The following is a 22,011-nucleotide window of genomic DNA, read 5'->3' as shown; positions in this document are numbered from 1 at the left end:
CTATTTTTTACTTAAAGCTATCCTGAGAAAGCCAAGTACACACCCCTAACCCATCACACAGGATGCCATGCTTCTAGTCAGCACACTTACAGCTTCCACATGCCAACAGCCACCAATCAGGACGTACTGGAGGCTTTCTCACTCCACTGCCTGCTTTTGTATTTCTGCCAAGAGACAAGTGATGGTGGCTGACTCTCTTGCTATAGCAAGCTTTGAAAAAATAGCTTTTGTCTATTCTCATTTGGTTGGTCTTTGTTTTTTTCCACCATCTCTTTTTTTTTCTGACTCTTCCCCTGTTATGGACTGAATGTTTGTGTCCCCACAAAATTCATAGGTTGAAGCCCTAACCCCCAATGTGATGGTATTTGGAGATGGGGCCTTTGGGAAATAGAGTTAGATGAGATCATGAGAGCAGGAACCCTATGATGGGATTAGTGCCCTTATAAGAAGAGACATTAGAAAGATTTCTCTGTCTCTCTCCTCTCTGCCATGTGAGGAGATAGCAAGAAGGCAGCAGTGGACATCTGCAATCCAAGAAGAGAGCTCTTACCAGGAATAGAACTGACTGGTGCCTTGATCTTGGGTTTCGAGTCTCTAAAACTGTGATAAAATAAATTTGTTGTTTAAGCCACTCACTGTGGTATATTGTTGTGGCACCTGAGCATACTAAAACATCCTCCTTTTCGCTATGCATCCTTCCAACCCAAAGCTCTGGACCTTCCAAAGCCTTCTGGTCCCACTACACTTGATCTGTTCACCATCACACTAGGGTCATGCACTCTGTTAAGTGACAACTCACTTGAAAAGCTCCCCAGGCAATGCAATGATATATCTATATATCTATACAGATACGTATAATTTAAAAATTAATATGATTTCCATTTGTAAAAGATAGATGGTAATTTTTACAAAATGAATATACAGTCTCAGCGTTGGACCTCTCATTGTCCAAGCACACACAAAAAAAGAAGAAAATAAAAATCAACTAAGATTCTACCACTCAGAGATAATCACTATAACATTTAGTACTTGTCCTCCCTGACATTTTCTATCTATCTATCCATCCAGCTATCATCTATCTGTACATGAACTTATACTATTGTATATTATATATTCACACATTTATAAAGGCAACACCATACAGCTTTCTCCTTCTTAATCTAATACATCATAAACATCTTTCTAAGGCACTAAGTATACTATACAATAATTTTTAGAGCTGTAATATTTCATTGTATAGCTGTGTAATTAATGTACTTAATCCCTTATTGTAGGATGTTCATACCTTTTTCAATTTTTCCTGATTATAAACAACAATTTGTATATTTTCTTTTCTTTCCCTTAATCAGAAGTTTATTTCCTTATAGCATATAAGGTAGCAATCATGTGTATTTATTTATTTACCTATCCATCTATTTCCAAATAGTTGGTTAGTTTTCTCAACAACACTAATTTTCAAACAATCTCTATTTTCCTATCAGTCTGAACTACTTCATCATACCCTAAATACCTTAGGTTTCCTTTAGAGTTTCTGTCCTGTTCTATTCCCCCTTTCATGTAATTCTGTGATTGTTCAACAACTATTTGGTGTATTTCTTTGATATCTGAGGATAGGAAGGATGCCTTCATCCATCTTTCTTTTTGAAGGACGCCTTCATCCATCTTTTCAGGGCCCACAGCTGGGCCCTGATATAAAAGAGCAGGCTTGTTATAACCAGAAAACCCAAGCTCATATTTGCTAGAGGAAAACCTGTACAGAAGCAAAATTAGCTAAGAGTTGGGTAATGCAGATGAGAGATGTACCTGAGCAGCTGGAAATCACTGTCTCATGGGCTTTGCTTTTGAACCAAATCGTTCTGATCACAATGGCATAGATGACACTGTGGAAAGGACCAAAGGTACTATTAAAATGTCTGGGGGGTCCATACTGTGAAGACCACCCCCAGTTTCCTGAGTGTGAGGTGTGGAGTCAGGGGTCTCTCAACCATGGTCTGCCCGCCTCTGTAGAATCACAGTAGATGGCAGCTACTTCTTTTTTTTAAGCCAGGAGGCTTGGACCTGGTGAAGTTAACTGATTTCTCCAAGATAACTCATGTGGTCAGAGGTATAGCTTAGGTTGGAATCCAAACACAGGGTTTGGGGTCAGAAAGATGTAGATTTGTAACCAGCTCTACTACTTGCTGGTTATATGACCTTGATTTTAGACAGGCTTTCATGTGCCTCCATGACTCCCACCTCGAGTGTTCACATCACTGTGTCATCCTCTCCCCTTGAGTGTGGCTGGACCTGTGACTTGCTTCTAATCAGTGCATTGGGGTGAAAGTGATGGGATGTCTGTGATTACATAATTGTGTAGCACCTGTCTTGCTAGTATCTCTCTGTATTCCTAGCTTTGAAAAAGCAACTTGCTGTGAGTCCTACAGCCCCAGGAGATCAATTCCGCCAGGAGCCCAGGGGAGCTTGGAGGAAGATACTTCCTCAGTTGAGCCTCTGATGACACCCCAGCCTTGGCAGACACCTTGATGGCTGCCTTGCCTAAGCAGAGGACCCAGTTAACTGTCCAGACTCCTGACCCACAGAAACTGTGAGATAATAAGTGTATGTTTTAAGTCACCAGGTTCATGATAATGTTATCCAACAATACGTAACTAATACACTGAGCGAAATAGGAGGAATGTTTGTGTCCCTCTCCTCTCCCAATTTACATGTTGAAATCCTAATGCCCAATGTGATGGTATAAGGAGGTGAGGCCTTTGGGAGGTGCTTAGATCATAAGGAGGGTGAAGGCCTCATGAATGGGATTAGTGCCTTTATAAGAGGAGACCCCACAGAACTTTCTTGACCTTTCTGCCATGTGAGGCTACAAGGAGATGTCTGCAACCTGGAGGACAGCCCTCACCCAAATGTACTGGCAACTTGATCTCAGACTTCCAGCCTCCAGAACTGTGAGAAATACAGTTGTGTTGTTTAGAAGTCACCTACTCTGTGATATTTTGTTATAGCAGCCCGAACCCACTAAGACACTGGGCCTCAGTTGAGACTGTCAAATCGAGGTAGTAATACAAACCTCTTAAGAGGTTTATAGGGGTCAAATGTGACAACATTTAAAGTGCTATGCACAGGGCCTGAAAATTAGCAGAGGCTCAATAAATGCCATTTTCTTTCCTCTCTTTCTTCCCCAATTTTCACATAATATCACACCTACTTTTACGAGATATAATCTGTACCTGAAAGGAAAAAAAAGTGTTAATGACTCAAAAGCATTAACAAATTTTGTATCCTTTGTTCCCTTTGATAAATATAAACATGCATGCCTTTCTTTAATTAGTTATTTGACATTTCTAATTTATTAAGAACCTTGACTAAAAACTTTGAGACAAAGCACTTCTTCATTTTAAAACTGCACTAACTTCCCCCTTGAGAATCACTTGGATGAAAAAAAATCAGAGTTCTAGTTTGCAGTAGCTGACAAAGCACTAATTGCTTTTAATGATCTTTAGAATATACCTTAATTAATGGCTGTGGTAAAACCCTCCTTATTGGTTTTCCCCTGCTCAGAGAACCCCTCTGAGTGTTCCAGGAAAGCTCAGGGCCTTTTTGGAGCATCCTCACTCCTTCTCATATACCTGCCCAGGGACTTTTCTGGAAATTGTTTGTCTACATTAAAGAAAAACTGAGAAAGAAAACTGCTAATGAGTCTATTCTTTACCCTAAGTTGAATATTTATTAGAGCAGGGAAACTTTTTCCCAGGTAAATGAAATACAAGGAAAAGTTACAACCACCATCAAGCATTAATTGTGTACTATAATTGCAACCCCAGGGCTTAATTGATCAATAATTCAAATATTTATTGACCATCAACCATATGTACAATGGAAAATTAAGAAAGATTTTATGTGTTAGGGGTTTGGGCTTTAGTTACCCCCACCTCGTCTCCTTAGGATCAGTCAGGCAGGTGGAAAGCCAATACCAGCTTTACTGTTAGCCAGGAAAACTAATAAGTAAGATGCCTCTTTAGCTTATTCCCCAAATCCAGCCACTTCTCAGGGTGTAACAGTCATGCATCAGAGAGCACTCTGAATACATTCATTTCCTTCTTCTTACTGATTTCTTTCATCTAATTAATCAACAAGTTCTATGGACTGTCCTTCAAAATGTCTCCATCACCTGTACCTTCCTCTCCATTCCTGCTCTTCACTATCACTTTGGACCCTTATGATCTCTTTTTGTTTAATATTGATATTTTGATGATTTTTTTATTGTGGTAAAATAAACATAACATAAAATTTACCATTTAATCCATTTTAAGTGTATAGTTCGGTGGCATTAAGTACACTGACATTGCTGTGCAACTATCACCATCATCCATCTCCAGAACTTTCTCATCTTCTGCAACTGAAACTCTGTACCCATTAAACACAGAAGTGTGTATTACTTCACAAATTAATGTGTCATCCTTATGCAGGGGCCATACTAATCTTCTCTGTATCATTCTCATTTTAGTATACATGCTGCCAAAGCAAGCACCCCTTATAATCTCTTGCCTGATTATTTGCCATAGTCTTCTAAACACCTCCACTCTGCTAGCATCTTGAATGCCCATACCTCCCGCCATCAGAACTGGAGCTCTGGGACAGAGCATCATTCCCTGGCTTAAAAGCCCTCCAGTGCCTCCACTTGCCTATAAGATGGTATCCAGTCTCTCAAGCAGGGCATCCAAAGTCTCCCACAATCTGTCTCTGCTTTCTTCATCTCTATCATTATCATCCTGCCTCCCTCCCTCCCCACTGTCTCTCAACACATTTTTTTCCGTGTGGGCAACAGGAGAAACCAATTAAACTAACCCCAATTCCATGCTTAGTATGTGGTTGACTTTGGGTGAATGTGAGATCCAAGGTCTTCCATTTCTCTGTGTCTGCTTTCCTTTCTTCCTGAAAATACATTTATTTTTTTTTAGCCCATTCTCTATATTATCACTTTTCTGTGAAACCTTTCTGAGCTGCCTCTGTTCCTCAGTGACAGTTAGCTCCCCCTTCCTTGGGGCTTCCATGCTGGTGTCACACTAGGCACGCTGAATTTTGTCTATGACAGTTGTATCTTAAAGATCAAGCAGACCTAGAAATAGCCCATTCTCAGAAACAGAGCTGAGGAATAGCACCTCCATTCTTTTGGGTCAGCTTCTTCCATGTCTTTTCTTTATCTCCACTCCCTCAGCAGGTGTAGCTTTTCTTCAAGTTTCTTAGAAATCTGAAAACCTAAGGGTCACTAAGATTGAGTAAAATACCTCTTCCCTGCAACTGGCTGGTTTATTTCTTGATTTTATGGAAGGCAGTCCAGACACAGACCCGTTTTCCTTCATTACCTTCATGAAGGCAGCTCCTGGCGGTGGGAGAGTGTGGGAGTCCAAGCCAGAGGAAGACCTTTCAAGTGGCATTAAGTACTTAAGATGATGCCTGAGGGCAGTTCCTGAGTCTTGGTTCTGCATTGTGTATGAGGAGTGTCAGAAAACAGAACAAAAATTCTCTCTGTCCTCAAGACACGTGGAGAGCATTCCACTCAGACCAAAAGTGCCCCTTTCACAAATGCTGCAGGACTCAGCAGAGGCCTGGGGAATTGAAGGATGCCCATCACAGTCTTGGAGCCACAGGCTCCATCTCTGCCTCCACCTTTGCCTCATTTTGGGGCCTGAGGATGATGTCCAGCTGTGCTCTGAAGTTCTCATTAAAGGCCAAGCATAGGGAGGGGGTGTAGGGGGAGCTGATGCTTCACTTAGCACGGTCCTTTTTACTCTTCGTCTAGCAGGGGCTTAAGGATGCTCCCTGACCTAAAGTGTCTCTCCCCTTTATTAGTTAATTTCACTAATACTAATGCTATGAAGATAAAATATAGGGAGATACAAGAGTATATAATAGAAGGCTTGGCTTGTTCTGGGGGTCATGGAAGCCTTCCCAGAGGAGGTGAAATTTCAGCTAAGATCTGAAGGATAAAATTGATTTTTTAAATGCAAAAGAGGATGATCATTCAGGCAGAGGGAACAGCATGTGCAAAGTTGCTGAAACAGGAGGGATCATGCGCATTTGAAGAACTTAGAGAAGGCCAGCATGGCTGAAGCATGGTGAGTAAGGCAGCTTGTATGCCTTAAGATAAGGATGGAGAGTGAGGCAAGAACCAAATCACACATGGCCTTTAGTGCAGGGTTAGAGGTCTTGGACTTTATCCTGAAACAATGGAAATCCACTGAATGGCTCTAAACAGGAAAGTAAAATGATTGATTAACATGTTTTTTCAAAGATCAGACATTGTTCAGTGTGTATAATTTGTTTCTATACATGTGTATATGCTGGTATATGAATTGAACAGTCCTGGAAGGGTATATAGCAGGGGCCCCCAACCCCCTGGCCGCGGACCGGTAGTGGTGCATGGCCTGTTAGGAGCCAGGCCGCACAGTAGGAGGTGAGCGGCAGGTGAGGGAGTGAAGCTTCATCTGCCGCTCCCCATCACTCGCAATTCCGCCCAAACCAGCCCCTCCCTCCCCATTCCCCCATCCCTCCCACCCCCACCCGTGGAAAAATTGCCTTCCACAAAACTGGTGCCTGGTACCAAAAAGGTTGGGGACCACTGATATATAAGAAATTCTTAACAGTGCTACTTCTGAGGAGGGGGACAGGGCAGAAGTGGAAGGAAGATTTTTATTTTTCATTTCATACTCTTTTGTTGCTTAGAATGGGGAAATCTTCCCAAAAGCTCTTCAGAGAGCTCACATTTCATTGGCTAGAATTGGATGACGTGGCCGTTCTTGAGCCATTCACATGCCGAGGGGAGGGGTTGCCATGAGTGGCTTAGAGTGGAATGGATATGGGAAATTCAAACACAAGCATCTACCATAACCTGGTAGGCTAGTGATAATGGCTTTTTCAAAAGACCTAACTCTTGCCAACCCTCAGGTAAAAATATATAGGATGTCACTTCCTTGACTGATGTGATGGGTCATCCGACCTTGGCCTTGGACTTCATGTCATGGACAGTGCTGGCTAGGATCTTGGGCCCTTTTACCCACCATGGCCTTGTAGTCCATAGAACTGTACTGACCTCAGCTTGGGGCTTTCCCACAGTCTGTTCCCCTTTCCCCGAGCAAAATAAGATGGATTTTTTTTTTCGTGTAACATAAATCAGTGCTCCATGACAAACGTGCTTTCTTCCTCTTATTCCTTTGCAATTGTAGGCTCTGGATCTTTTAAGCCTCTACCTTTGTCTCACAGAGTAAAAATGATAGGAGAAGGAGAAATCAATTAGGTAGCAAGAAAATAACCATAGCTAAAGTAAAGCAATTACACCAGGGCTAAAAACCTTTCCCAGCAACAGTTAGACAGTTGTGTCAAGTAAATTTCGAAACAACAGGAGTTGTGTTGACCCAGAAAAACAGTGTATTGCCTTTATTGTCAGTCACTGTGGTTTCAAGTCTTGGCAGCCTGATTTAATTAATGACAGAACAGCTAAATCTTTATCCATACACAGCTCTCATGACAGTTTGCCACTGACAATACAACTCCTTCCTTCCTCTCTTTCCCTCCCTCTCTGCCTTTCTTCCTTCCTTCTTTCCTTTCACATATATTTATGGAGTATCTACTATATGCCAGAAACTGATCTAGGCACTAAATAACCAGAAATTTCCATACTAGGGGTGTGTGTGTCTGTGTGTGTGAGAGAGAGAGAGACAGAGATGGAGCGACATGACACTTCTGTCTGATTGATGAAGTACATCAGTCAGGTCTGCTTTGGTTATTTAATCAAACATTTATGAAGTGTCCGTTATGTGCTGGGTTTGGAGTCTAGAGATTAAGAGACAAGAGTCCATGTACTCAAGAAATGTAGCCACACTAGCAGGCAATGACTCTCCCGTGAAGCCTTAATGGCAACATGGACAAGCTGAGGCGGGATGCGGCCTAGGATTGGCAGGGGCAGCTCCGTGTGGGGTTGGTATTTGAAATGAGACAGAAAGAATGTGAATCATTTTGCCAGAAGCAAGGCAGCGTGAGTCTGGAGGAGTGCTCAGGCATAAGGAATGATGTGCACAAAAGCCCAGGGGTGAGAGGAGTGTGGGGTGTCCCGGAAACAAGAGATGGCTTGTTTTGGCTGCAGTAGTGGGTGCAAGGAGAGTGTGTGAGCAGCTTCTCCAGGAATAGCCATGGAATCTGAAAAGGACCAGCGATCTGTCTTAGCAGATATTAAATGTATATAAAGCTACTGTAATGAAAGCAATGTGGTGTTAGGGGCAGAAAGACCACTAATTTAGTTATTTGTGTGTTTTCTCCTTTTCTTAATTATGTCAATCACTACAAACTGGAAACAAAATGAAACCATATTCAAAGTGAAGAAACAAACGACAAACTAGGGAAATTTTTGCAATATATTAAAAAAGAAAAAAGGTTATTGCATAAAGAATTCTCTAAAGATAGAGAATAGAGAAAATAAAAACAGAATAAAGTGAAGGGAATAGAAAGCTCAGAAACAATAAGAGCGTTTATAATATAAATATGCATATGATAAAATTACCATTTCATACCATAGAGAAAAGATAAATCATTCAGTAAGTGATACTGGGACAAATGACCCAGCATTAAAAAAAAACAAAAAAACAAATTTAACTTAGATCTCTAATTCATATTACATAAAAATCAAATTAAACATCAAAATCAAATAAAAAATATTTTAAGGTGATATTTTGTTTGTTTGTTTGTTTGTTTGTTTGTTTGCGGTATACAGGCCTCTGACTGTTGTGGCCTCTCCCGTTGCAGAGCACAGGCTCTGGACACACAGGCCCAGCGGCCATGGCTCACAGGCCCAGCCGCTCTGCGGCATGTGGGATCCTCCCGGACCGGGGCACAAACCCATGTCCCCTGCATCGGCAGGCGGACTCTCAACCACTGCACCACCAGGGGAGCCCTTTAAGGTGATATTTTTAACATGATCTCAACACTGAAATTATTTTCAAATAATTAAAATTATAAATCATTAAAAAGTTAAAGTATAGATAAGTTTGTGAAAGGGACAATTTCCTAAGAAAGAAAAGAAATGAAAAAATGTAAAGAAAATTGTGTATAGATATGAATACACTAAAATATAAAATGCTTATATATTACAGAAAAGCCATATACATTTCATTTGTATTTTCACATGCATTTATATAAAGTTTTGCAAAGTGCTTTCCTATGATTCTTTTTTTAAATTGAGTCATTTGACTTTCTAATTTAGGTATTCATGATTTCTCTCCTTAATTATGTCAGTCTTATTAACTGAAAGCAAAATAAAATCACATTCAAAATGAAAAGGCAAACTAGGGACAAACTAGGGAAATATCCTAATCGTATAAAAACAGGAAAAGTTTTTATATAAAAAATATCTCTAAAGAGAGAGAATAGAGAAAATAAAATAAAATGGAGAAAAACAGGTAAAAGAATACGAATAGGTAATTTACTTAAAAAACAAAAATAATAACAAACATATAAAACGTGTTCAACCTCATCTGTGATGAAAGAAATGCGAATTAAAACAACAATAGTATATATATATATTTTTGCCTATCAATTTGGTAAGAACACACATATATATGTATATATATATATATATATATATATCTGTATATAAATGTATCACGCATGAGGGACAATAAAGCAAGAGGCATGGTTAATAAAGAGCATGAACACCTTATTTGTGTTGTTTCTTTTGTCTACTCAGTCTTGGAATTAAGAATTTAACCTTATCTGAAAGAGTCACTAGCAACAGAATCAAGCTCAGGGTACCAAAGTGTGATTAAGAAAAACAACAACAACAAAAAAAGAGTTGAGCTTTAGCTCTGAGAGAGATGAAATTATAGCAACTTATCCCTCAACTAGCTGGCAAACAAATTCTTCACAAAACTCCATCTGGGCCTGGTCTTGGTTCAAGAAGTGGGGAGTTGCTATGCTGCATCCCCCAGAGAGAAGCTTTCTCTCCCGCAGAAGCCTGACCATGGAAGAGGATGAGGGAAGATGATGACTGAGAAGGTAGGAAATGCTTCAGGGAAGCTCAAGGACAGACAGAGCAACGTCACGCGGAATTTTCATGGTTCTACCCCAGCTGGAAGCAAGGAGCAAGGAGCAGGGTTTACTGAGGCCTTTGTCTGACAAGGGCTGAGTGATTTTGAAATCATCCCCTTTAATCATTAAATGAGACTTTGCGTTTTCCAAGGACACTACAAAAATGCACAAGTTGGGCCGTAGGCGAGTCGGAGAAGAAGAAGAGGCAGCTTGAATTAATGGGGGAAATTTCAGACAGTGAAAGCCCCGCATGAGGGATCTGGCCAGACAGCACGCTGGGAGTCTGTGGTTCACGGCTGCATCCGCCCTGCTGAGCAGGGGTTTTGAGTGATTTCAGGAGCTGATGGGAAATTAATCAGGAGAGAAGCAGTGACATTTGCTGCCACCGAAATCGATGTGTCAGTTGCCTATGACGGCATGAGTCACTTCCTTCCAAATACTTTCTTACCACTGCAACTGGCCTCTTTCCTCTTCCATGGGATTCTTTTAATGTGGCTGTTACTTACCTTTGATTGATTGTCTAAATAACCTACGTCTTCCCTTCAGGTTTCCCCCCAGATTCAGCTTGGTGGAGAGGAGAGCAGTAAGTTGAAATACAATATAGATGTTAACTTGTAGATTCAGCAGAGATGACTGGACAATATCCAATCTCAGTAAGGCTGAGGGGCTAACTGTGGGAATCACTCTGCTACCGTCCAGCTCGACCTCTGCTGCTGATGGAGAGCAAGTCATTTTGCTTCTTTTAGCCCTAAGTCTACTGGTGAAAAGTTTAGGGGCTGGACTATGTGGTGGATAACATTTTTCCAGCTTTAGTATCGTAAGGGACTGAAGACGAACAAAGAGCAGGAACAAGAGATTCCTATAATGTCAGAAAACGCTTGAAAAATACCCAACCACTTAATCTAAGAAATGCATATTGAAACAATGAGATACTTATTTAAACCTCTGTGGTCAGCAAAGACTTAATAAAGAAATGATACCACCTTCCTCTGGGTCATGGGAGGAAAAATGAGAGCTCTTGTTTGCTGTTGGCAGGAATACACATTTTTTAATAGGGCAGTTTATGCATATGCATCAGAAGTCTTAAAATGAGCATCATCTGTGATCTAGCAATTCCATTAGAATGAGTTCTGAGGAAATAATCAGAGACTCATGAATAATTTTAAGTACAAAGATTTTTATCACAGCATTATTTATACTACTGAAACCCAAAGGCTGATCTTCCTTTGCCCAGGACGAATTACGTGACACTCGATGGCAGGCTTGGGGACACTCAGAAGGTGCAGGATGAGCAAGACCCATATACATACTCAACATGCCAGGTATTTCCCTGCAATTCCTGATCCCATCCGCCCGTGCAGAGCCACTTTTTCAGAGATGATCCTGCCATGTGACCAAGGGAGACCCTGCCTTGTCCAGGTGGTTGTGGTCTTCTTTGTTGAAAGACCATCTTTGGCCCACCATTGGCTGCAGGACAAAGGGAACATACTATGGCTTGGTTTCTAAGGCCCTTCACAATTGAGTCTCACCCCATCCAGAAAGAGCTTATTGCCAACTTCTTTTCCATCGGCACTGCCTGCCTGTCCTTTTCTGTCACCATACGCACTCTGACCCCTGGTTACCAGGGAAACTGCTTTCTCTCCACCATCCCCTTCTCCTATCTGAAACCTTCCTTCCTTCAAAGGATGCTTCCAAGAAGTGTTCCCTGCCATTATTTGACCTCATTGTGTACATTGTCTAGCATATTTTTGTGTGTATTGCATTTTTTTGCTCAGTTTTGTTTCAAGTTTGTCTGTCTTTTCGATTATAGGATCTCTGAAACTGGCACTACGTCTTATATTTGAAAGGTTGCATGATATAGGAGAAAGAACAGGATATGGAATCAGACAAACCTGGGGTTAAATCCTGCATAATGTTGGGTAAGTTACTTAACCTCTCTGAGTTTGAGTTTTATCATTTATAAGATGGAGATAATAGTTATTTCACAGAGTTGTAGTGTGGTTGATGAGATCAATGTTAACCACTTGGTACAATGCCTGCCCCACAGCACATACTCAGAAAATGTTAGTTCCCTCCTCTTTGTCCCACTTTGGAGGAGTTGAGCTTAGCACATAGCAGATTTAGATAAAATCTTGTCACCTAGCCCGTTCCCCAGAGGACACTAGGAGCAATGAGTGGCCTGTAAGGAAGGAGAGCAGCAGTTGGTGAACCGGGAAAGCCCCTGTATGGGTCTGGCCTGCTGGCCTCTTACCTGATGATTGTCAGGGGGATGAAGTACACCAGGAAGGCCACGATGGTCATGTATGGGGTCCAGTAGGAGTCGTCAGGCCACAGGGCCCAGCACTGCACTTCACCATTGGAGAGTTTCCTTTTCCCAGATATGATAAGGGTGGGAATGGAGAACAGGAAAGAGAGGCTCCAGGCAATCACGCTGAGGACCTTGGCCTGCTTTTCTGCTCAGAGAAAAGAGGGGGATGCTTGGGCATCTGGAAACATCCTTTGGGAGCACGCTTGGCATCTAGTGTGGAAAAATATCATGGTGGAAGAGGGATTCTGGAAATCTCAGAGCCTCAGTTTCCTCATGCATAAAATGGGGATAATAGGACCAGCGTCTAAGGCTGATGCAGGGATTAAAAAGAGTATGCTTACACAGAAGCTAGAACGCTGCCTGGCATAAGGTCAGTGTTCCCCAGTTTCTCCTCTTTTTCTTCCCCGATTTACCTGCTTGATTGAGATGCTGATGCACCCATTCCTAAAGTACTACGGAGCTCACTTTGTACCGCATACATTTGATAGGTTGCTGTGCAAGTGCTTGTCTTTTGTACCTTGCCCATCCTCAAAGGCAGGGATGGGACCTTTGGTCTGTCTGTCATCCTTCTCTTGTACCTAGTACTGTGAAGCACTGTGACAGTGTTTGAAAGCTGTTTGCCAAACGTTAAGTAGCCTTCTTTCATTTGAAGGAAAAAGGGAGGAATTGTAAGGCAGAGAAAGAACACTGGACTTGGTTCTGGAGAGCAGGGTTCATTCAAACCAAGCCCCGAAGTCTGATAGATATGACCCTACACACTAGATTTGGGCTCTTTCAGATGTGATATTTTGACCTTGGGCAGATCACTCAGTCTCAGCCTGAGTTCTTCTCTAAAGCGGGATTAAAAAAAAATACACACTCTGCTCACCTAACCGAGTCATGATGGGGCTAGAGAGAGACAATTAGTATACATGAGAGTGCTTTTTGAAAACAGTTGTTTTGATGTGATGCTTTCTGTTAAGCTGTTGTTGAAGGTCTTCATCTTCATCCCCATTGTAGCTGTGCTGTTCTGTGCTGACTGGCCCTGGCGGCCCTTCTTCATCCAGGGACAGGAGACCTCCCTCCACCTTCCAACTTTCAAATTGGAAAGCAGGTGCATGTTTCTGGGTGGGGAGGGAAATGTAGAGTCTAGTGGTATCGTAGAGAGGTGTGTAGGGTGTGGTCAAGGAGCTATAAGAAGTGAGAACAATTCTAGAAGAAACTAGGGACTCTAGTAGAATCTTGAATCCCAAATACTTGGGAGAATAATATCTGGGGTTCTGTTCTTGCTGAATTGTCACTCTGAAAAGAGTTATGAGAAAGATTTAGAAAACAGATATTACTGGCACACTGAACAAGCAGGAACCTTGGGGTGGAATTATAATACGGTCTTTTTAGGTCTTTCTGTCGTCCCCGTACATGGATCCAGTGATCTAGTGGAGTGGGAGCTCTTCTCCTGTTTGAAAACTCAGCCTCTTGATGTCAGTGATAATTAGGTAGTTAAAAAGCCCCTGCAGTCACCTTACGTGGTAAACAGTGCTTCAATGTAGTAATGAACTTAAAAATTAATAAGTAGATGGGCTTCCCTGGTGGCGCAGTGGTTGAGAGTCTGCCTGCCGATGCAGGGGACACGGGTTCGTGCCCCAGTCCAGGAAGATCCCACATGCCTCGGAGCGGCTGGGCCCGTGAGCCATGGCCGCTGAGCCTGCGCGTCCGGAGCCTGTGCTCCACAACAGGAGATGCCACAACAGTGAGAGGCCGTGTACCGCAAAAAAAAAAAAAAAAATTAATAAGTAGAATATCAGATAATAATAAAGATTCAAAATTCCTTAGATGACTTCAAGTTAAGTCTTCTCTCCTCAGATGGGCCTGCATCAGGTATGAAACTGGAGTCTGGGAAGGGGGCCGAGCCCTCTGCTTGCTTTTCTCATCTGCTGTTCCTACTCCTCCTCCAGGTCGCCAACAAGTTTGGGGTCTCTCTGAGCTGGGGTGCAGGGGGCAAGGAGGAGAGAGGGGACAGGAGAGTTCTTACTTGACTAGTAGTGTCACAAAATGGCTCATGCTTTTTGTGCCTGGCTGCTGTTTAAGGCTGATGCTTCAACTCCTGAGGAACTTTCCCGGGCTCTTTGGAAACTCCTCTCCAGTTTCCGTTTGCCTTACTTGGTTGGCCTCTTTCCATTTCTCCCAGGTAACCTCCAGCCTCTTTCCTTTTCATGTTCTGTTAACTCAGGTTGAGGCTGGGTGACAGCCAGGATCTTCCAGACCTGTCCTGGAGCAGGTCCACAAAATAAGCCCTCCAAGGGCCAGTGTGTGAAGTGCAATTTTAAAAACACGGACAAAATAAAATTCTTCCATGGTTAAACTAAACTCCAGTTTTTCAAAGTATTAAGTATTTAAATTGTTTCCAATTATTTTGTATTATAAATAATTCATATGCATCTCTTTGCACTGCTCTGGTTATTTCCTTAGCATGAACTCTTAGAAACTGAAGATTTGGGCAAATATAGCTAAGTTTCCCCCAAAGTGTCTACAATTTATGGCTCCCACTGGAAGTGTACAGAAGTGTCCTTTTCCTTATAGTCGCCCAACACTGAGGATTCTTCCTCTTAGTCTAGTTATCTTGTTGGTAAGATTTCCTATCCAAATGTTTAATCTTGCAGTTCTTTAATTAGCAGAAACAATAAGGGAAATAAAAATAGTTTTTACTAAATAAAAAATTTTTAATTATTTATAAATAGTAAACATTGTAAACATACTTAAAAAGCAAAATGACAAATAGGAAATATTTGTATATGACAAGCAAAGGGCTAATATCCTTCTTATAAAGAACTCTGGCAAAGAAATAAGATCACACCAATTGAAAAAGTGGCAAAGGACATGAAAAAATTATGAGAAATTTTTGAGAAACAAAGCGACAAATAAATGAATGATATATAGAAATGATCTTCTTGACTACTAAAGAACTGCAAGATTTCTTTCCTAGAAAGATATTTTCCTCACCAAAATGATGAAAGTTTTACCCATACCCATACCCTCTTATGTTTAAAATTTTAGCTTTTTCAATCCAATTGGAATTTACTTTGTAATTAACTGTGACATGTAGTGATCTATTTTTTTAAATGGCTAGACAGCTATTCTAACACCATACACTGGCAAATTCATTCTTTTCTAACTGATTTGGTATTCTATATGCTTTAGATAGGTTCCAGTATCATATTGTTATAATTATCAAAGTTTTATATTATATTTTCATATCTGGCATTATATATCTCTCTTCATTATGGGTTGATGTTTTTCTAATTATTCTCAGAGTTACTTTTAATAAAGAGCTTTAAAACTGACAACTCCTCTGGAGTTGCTGGCTGAGGAAATTACCACTTTAGTAAAAAGCAATAAAACATCAGTAAAAATGTGCCCCCCACCCCCATTTCTGCTCTCCTTCCCTTGGTTTTGTTACCATTGCCATGTGCTTGCTCAGCCACAGGAGAGTTCCTCCTGGCTTCCACTGGCTCCATTTTCTGTGCTGCTCTGTGGGGAATCTCTTTCTCCCGCCTTCTCTCAGCTCCGTCGCATAAACCCCCAACCCTGCCCCTCACAGCTGCCCTTACATTCCTACGTGCTGGAGCAGCAAGATGACTCTAGCCCAGGGTTCCCTGGACCTTCTTACACCCTGTTCCACCAACTACCACATCCTATAACCGTGCGGATCTTTTCAACTTCCTGCAAGGCCATGCAGCTTTCCTAGGGGGCTTGGCATCCTTGTTAATATTTAATCTGCTCCCTGTGTGCTGGGAATTCCTTGAAGTTTCTGGTCTTTGGATGGCGTCTTTCCTTGGCTCCCATCCCAGCTGCAGATCTCCTCCTATTTGTAGGCTTCCTCCATGACTTCAGTTGGGATTGGGCAGAGGAAGGGAAAATGGCTAATTTCTGTTTCCAAGCTTGCATCTTTCCCTGAAGCTATTAGAGATGATTATTTTCCAAGTGCCCTAAATGAAGTGTCTATTAGTTTTATAGTGAGGAAGTAAATTGCTTTACATCTTTTAAAGAACACTATAATATTCATTCCTGCCTTTCCTGTAATTTAGAACATGATTTATAATATTGCACAGTATCTCCCAGAACCAGTCATATTTCCCATAAGCTAAACAGTTGATTAATTTTTATCTAATGGATACGGTGGTGAGACATGTAACTGACCATGTTTCCCTCTTGACTGTGGATCCCAAAGCCTCGACCTCCAGCAAGTGTCCTGGGTCACCCCTCACATGTTTTCTTATACTTATGTTCACTTTACTCCTATTTCTTCGCCTTGAAATACTCTGGTGTGGGTGTCTTTTTGTACACCAAATGCAATCCTTCCCAGAGCCTGCAGGATGTAAATAAGTGGTTGGCTGAGTAAGAGTATCACACTTTTGCATACATATATCATACAATGTCTCTCCCATTTACCTTTGTGCCCTCTCCTGCATCCTTCTCTGCCAGAGAAGATGCTAGAGCATGACACTGTCTGGAAAGCTTGGTGCGAATTGCACACCTTCCTACACTCACACAACCTACAAAAAGCCTGAGAAACAGGTATAAATTCAATCTTAAAATTACTTTCAGTTGCACACAACACACTGATATGTTTCTGGTATAAAAATTCCCTAAAGGCATGTAAGTCCCTGTGTTCTCTATGGAGAGTCCAGCTCCCATCCCCAGAGGTGAGGACTAGTTGGTGTACATTTTTTTTTTTTTTTTTTTTGCGGTATGCGGGCCTCTCACTGCTGTGGCCCCTCCCGTTGCGGAGTGCAGGCTCCGGATGCGCAGGCCCAGCGGCCATGGCTCACGGGCCCAGCCGCTCCGCGGCATGTGGGATCCTCCCAGACCAGGGCACGAACCCGTATCCCCTGCATCGGCAGGCGGACTCTCAACCACTGCGCCACCAGGGAGGCCCTGGTGTACATTTTTGCAGGCAGTTGTTTATTATTCTGAGACCTGACTTTTTCTTGCATTCTCTCACACACTTCTCTCTCTGTCTGTACACAATATCTAGCATTGTTTCGAGTTTTTCTTTACAATAATGTTATCATACAGTATGCATACTGCATGTGTGTTGTTTTTGTTACTCAGTATATGATGTAGATATTTTCATGTCAATGCATATGGCTCTACCACCTCCTCACTGAGAGACAGTGATCAAGGACACCTAAACTGAACCCAGACCATCTGGGTTCAGATCCTGCCTCTGCACCTACTAGCTCTGTGACCTTGGGCAAACTACTTTAACTCTTTGAATTGTAATTGCCCAGATTGAGATGCAAATCATAATAGAATTTACATCACAGAGCCGTTGTGAGGATTAAAGTATTTAACATATGTAAAGAATTTAGAGAATAGCACATAGTATGCAATCAATGAACCTAATCTACTGAAATTTCTACATAGGATGCTAGCCTTTCCTCCACTGAGGGACACCAAGGTTAGCATTGAATCCCTGCTATTCTAAGCAATGCTGCAACACACAACACACGCGTGTGCATGCACACATGTGAGTATTTGTCCAGAGAAGATACCAGGAAGTAGAATTTCTATGTCAAAAGGCTGCACATTTGATGTTTTATTAGATGTTATTAAGTTGCCATTCAAAGTGTCTGTATCAGTGCTGCCTGATGTATTTAGTAGTATCTGATGACATTAATTCTACTTATTCTAAAGTTCTGCTTGCTCTATTAATTTTGCTTCCTTAGCTGTAAATCGTGCAGAATCGTATTTTAAACGTGTTATCTATTTTCCACAGTTTGGCTTTTGTCACATTTTTTGTGATATTTGATTGCACCTCATTTTTGTAGGCAAGGTTTCCTATTAGGTTCTTCATTTTATCATTTTCACAGCCTGCTTGGGAAAGTGTAGTATGTTGGCTTCTTATTTGCTTTTGGGGGTCAAAGAGGTAAGTGGGCTCTGCCTGTGGGTGGAGTAATGGACAATTAGTCCTGTGACTAGGTACCCACCATCCCTCCAAGCTGTCATTGCTTCCCAGGGCCCCACTCTGTTTCTCCAAATCCAATATCTCCACTACTTGGAAGCAGGGACCTCCATCCCTCCTGCATGCCTGGGAAGGGGAAGAGCAGTGGGAAGGGAGAAGTGCTGTGATTAAATGTCCTCATTGTACTCCAGGAATCATCCTGCCAGTTTCCTTGAGTCCTTCTTGCTCTGGACATTTACACGATCTATTTAGGAAGACCTCTGCCATATTGCTGCATCATCATCTGTGTGTATTGTGGGTTGTGTGGTTTCAGCCTTCCCTCTGACCCACCTGCTTCTTTCTTTCAGGGATTCTTTGCTATCTCTGGATATAAGAGGGTTTTCCTTGTTTCTATTATAATTATAAATTAAAACATCTTTCCAATTGTTTCCATGGTTATAGGGTAAGGAGGGCAAGGTGCTTGTTTCTGGAAAATAAGCAAGTAGAAGTGGGAGTGTTCATTAGTTTGGATAGGTATGCGTGTTGACACTGCTCTTAAAAAACAAACAAACAAACCTGGCAGCGTCAGCGTCAAGGTAATTGGTCACAAAGTAGGTCCAGCAAAGCACCTTTCCTAGTGGCTCTTGGCCATCCATAGAAGTCATCAGCATTTTCCCAGGCACCCAAACTTTCTTTTCTACATCTTTTTGGACAATCAGACTCATGAAGTTGGGGAGGAAGTGGAAGAGAAGAAAGGGGGAGGAAAAGACCATTACTAAGAGGATAATATTAGTGAAAACCCTCACTCAAGGATCGTACTTGTTTGAGCCAGCTCACCTCCTTGCAGGAACTTCATGGGGTAGACGATGGCATGGTACCTGTCTATGCTGAGGGACACCAGGACATAGGTAGAGGCATGGAGCAGCACAACCTGAAGACAGAAATGAGAGGAGGTGAGTGGGCTCACAGAGGTGAGGAAATGCACATCATGGAAAGAAGAGCATTTTGTGCTATTTAGAAACCTTGGCACTGAACCAAGGGATGGATGACGTTTGGAGTATGGACAGGAATGACTGACTCCCATGTCAGGAAGAAGATTGCTGTTCTTGGTGCTGGGATTTGCACTGCTGGCTGTGACAGGTGAGAGTGCTTCCAGCTCTCACTTGCTCACTCATTCACTTGGGTTTTCGGAGACGCTGCATTTCTCCAAGGATCAGTCCCTCTTGACATTTGCGTGGTACATGTGTTTGTAATTGACTTTTAAAGCTAAACTAATTTTCTCTGCCACAATTGACATTCCAGAATAATTAGAAACAAACATTCATTTGCCTTTTATCAATGTGAGTTGTTGAGAGATGATAGAAGGGATCTGGCTTAAGGGAGCCCATGTGCTGTTTTGAATCATTTATCACCATCTGTGCTGACACTCTCAGAGCTCCCCTTCCTCACCCACTTCTGCAGCAGAGCTGTTCACTAGGGTCAGCCCTTGGGTTCCCTCTTCTTCCTTCCCACCCTCTCTTTTATTAAGCTTATCCATGCCCTTTAGTGATATTTGCATACTTTGCAGAGAAGGAAATTGGGATATAAGAGGCTAATATCTCTTCTGTGAAGGGCATACTCAAAAGGTAATTAAATGAGATATCCCTGAAAGGATGATCAGGGTGGAAAATTTTCAAATAACTTTGAGCCTCATTTCTACCAGGAGTCTAGCCATATCACTGCTTTGTCACCTTTGGGTCACATTCAGAGTGGTAGAAAAGTAACTCTAAGAGTGAAATCTAAGGGTGAGTGTCTGAATTTCTTCTAAGATGAAATAGAAATAACATGACTTTGGTAGTAACCTTTGTCTGAATTTGTATCTTTTTGTTCATTCCCTGGCTCAGACAAACAACGATCAACTACATTGTTGTTCTTTATTATTTTTATCTCTGTAACACTACCACAAATGCATCCCAGCATCAGTGCTGTAGAAGGTGCCATAGGGAGCGCGTTCTGGAGACTGATCAGAGATTGAAGGCTCCCCTGAGGGATGTAAGAAGAAATTCTCGTCTTGCTAAAAAAGGTGATGAACAGTCAGAGAGATAAATGATGGCAAAATTTTACAACAACAAAAATAAGATGGCTGTCTCCTTAGAGAAAACTGGGATTTTTACGTGGGATCCATGAATTCAGAATTGTTAAGGCTGGCCACACTCAGTTGAGGAGATGGCATCAGAGAAGGATGGGAACGAGCGCTCCCAAGGGCAGAATGTTGTGATGAGACGGTCATAAGAACGGTGGCATCCACGGCTGTGTTGAGTGAGATGGCTCCCACAAGTTCAGAATCTGAAGCAGGGGGAAAGGTCACAGTAGAGTGCCCAGAGGAGCAGGCAAAGTCAATAAAAAAAGATCTACTTTGAGACACAGTCAAAAAGAGTATTTAACTTCAGGAGTCTTCAAACATCTAGGCAGGGTGGGAGGGAGATGCAAGAGGGAGGGGATATGAGGATATATGTATATGTATAGCTGATTCACTTTGTTATATAGCAGCAACTAACACAACAATGTAAAGCAATTATACCTAAATAAAGATGCTAAAAAAAAAAATAGAGTGATGGCCAAAGGTATACTGAGCAACTGAAAACTAAAAGAAGGCATTCATTACAGTACTACGGTTAGACAAATTAAATTCAAAGCAAATAGCACTACACGGAATAAAGGGATTATTTATAGTGATAATAGATACAAGATACAATGGCAATAGAATATTAATAAACCTAAATGTAACAAGTAACATAACACTAAATATATAACTAAGATGTTCAAAGTTCTACAGAGGAAAAAAACACAATAATACATAGGTAGAAATAATTAAACAAACTGTAAGAATAATACACATTATTGTAAAATGTCTAGGCAATATTTCAAAAATTAGTCATAAACTAAACTACCAAGAAGAAAAACCCTCAATAGATTCCAAAAAGTGGAATTTATACAATTCACATATCTAAAACAACAAACAGTAAAAGCTGAAATTAGTATCTTCTTTTTTTAAAAATACCACTTGGAAATTTAAACACCCTTATAATTAACTTGAGTCAAGAAGGAAATTAAAGTATAATTATAGTCAATTCATAAATGTCAACAATGAAAATTCTACACGTCAACAACATATGGGATACCATTTGTAGAACAGATGGCAGCTTGAGGACATATGTCTAAATTCTCACTACCCCACCCTCAATTCTGACAAAAATGACCTAGGAAATATGAAACCAAAAAAAAAAAAAAATTCTTGTAGAAAAGTGAGACTTAAATGCAGAAAACTTAAAAATTTTTATTTAGAAAAATGCCAGATTGGATTCATTTAAAGTAGAATCTCTGGACTGACTTAAAAAAAAAGTCAATATACTTTATTTTTTAGAACAATTTTACTTTTACAGAAAAAATTGAGCAGATAAGACAGAGTTTCCATATTAGCCCCCCTTCCCCACACTTTCTCCTCTTATTAACATCTTACATTAGTGTGGTCAATTTTTTAAAGTTGATGATCCAATATTGATACATTATTACTAACTAAAGTCCAAGGTTTATATTGAGATTCGCTCTTTGTGTTGTACAGTTCCATGGGTTTTGACAAATGCATAATGTCATTTATCCATTATTACAGTATCATGCAGAAGAGTTTCACTGTCCTAAAAATCCCTTGTGCTTTATCTATTCA

At 41.2% G+C, this 22,011-nt stretch overlaps 1 protein-coding gene and 1 non-coding gene across 2 annotated transcripts in view; both read right to left on the bottom strand.

Moving 5' to 3' along the window:
- NPSR1 (neuropeptide S receptor 1) overlaps positions 1-22,011 on the bottom strand; it is a 117,091-nt gene that overhangs the window by 14,116 nt on the left and 80,964 nt on the right. The window contains 3 exon segments of the mRNA XM_060107725.1: positions 1,804-1,880; positions 12,329-12,530; positions 19,146-19,239. Of these exon segments, the coding sequence (XP_059963708.1) occupies positions 1,804-1,880; positions 12,329-12,530; positions 19,146-19,239 (373 nt within the window).
- On the bottom strand, positions 4,422-4,528 carry LOC132496540 (U6 spliceosomal RNA). The gene has a single exon (XR_009533441.1). It is a non-coding gene; the product is annotated as a U6 spliceosomal RNA (small nuclear RNA).

The sequence above is a fragment of the Mesoplodon densirostris genome, chromosome 9 (genome assembly GCF_025265405.1).
Source record: "Mesoplodon densirostris isolate mMesDen1 chromosome 9, mMesDen1 primary haplotype, whole genome shotgun sequence".
In the NCBI taxonomy this organism is placed as follows: Eukaryota; Metazoa; Chordata; class Mammalia; order Artiodactyla; family Ziphiidae; genus Mesoplodon; species Mesoplodon densirostris.
Note: the sequence above shows the minus strand (reverse complement) of the source record. Positions and strands in the feature narration are given on the sequence as shown.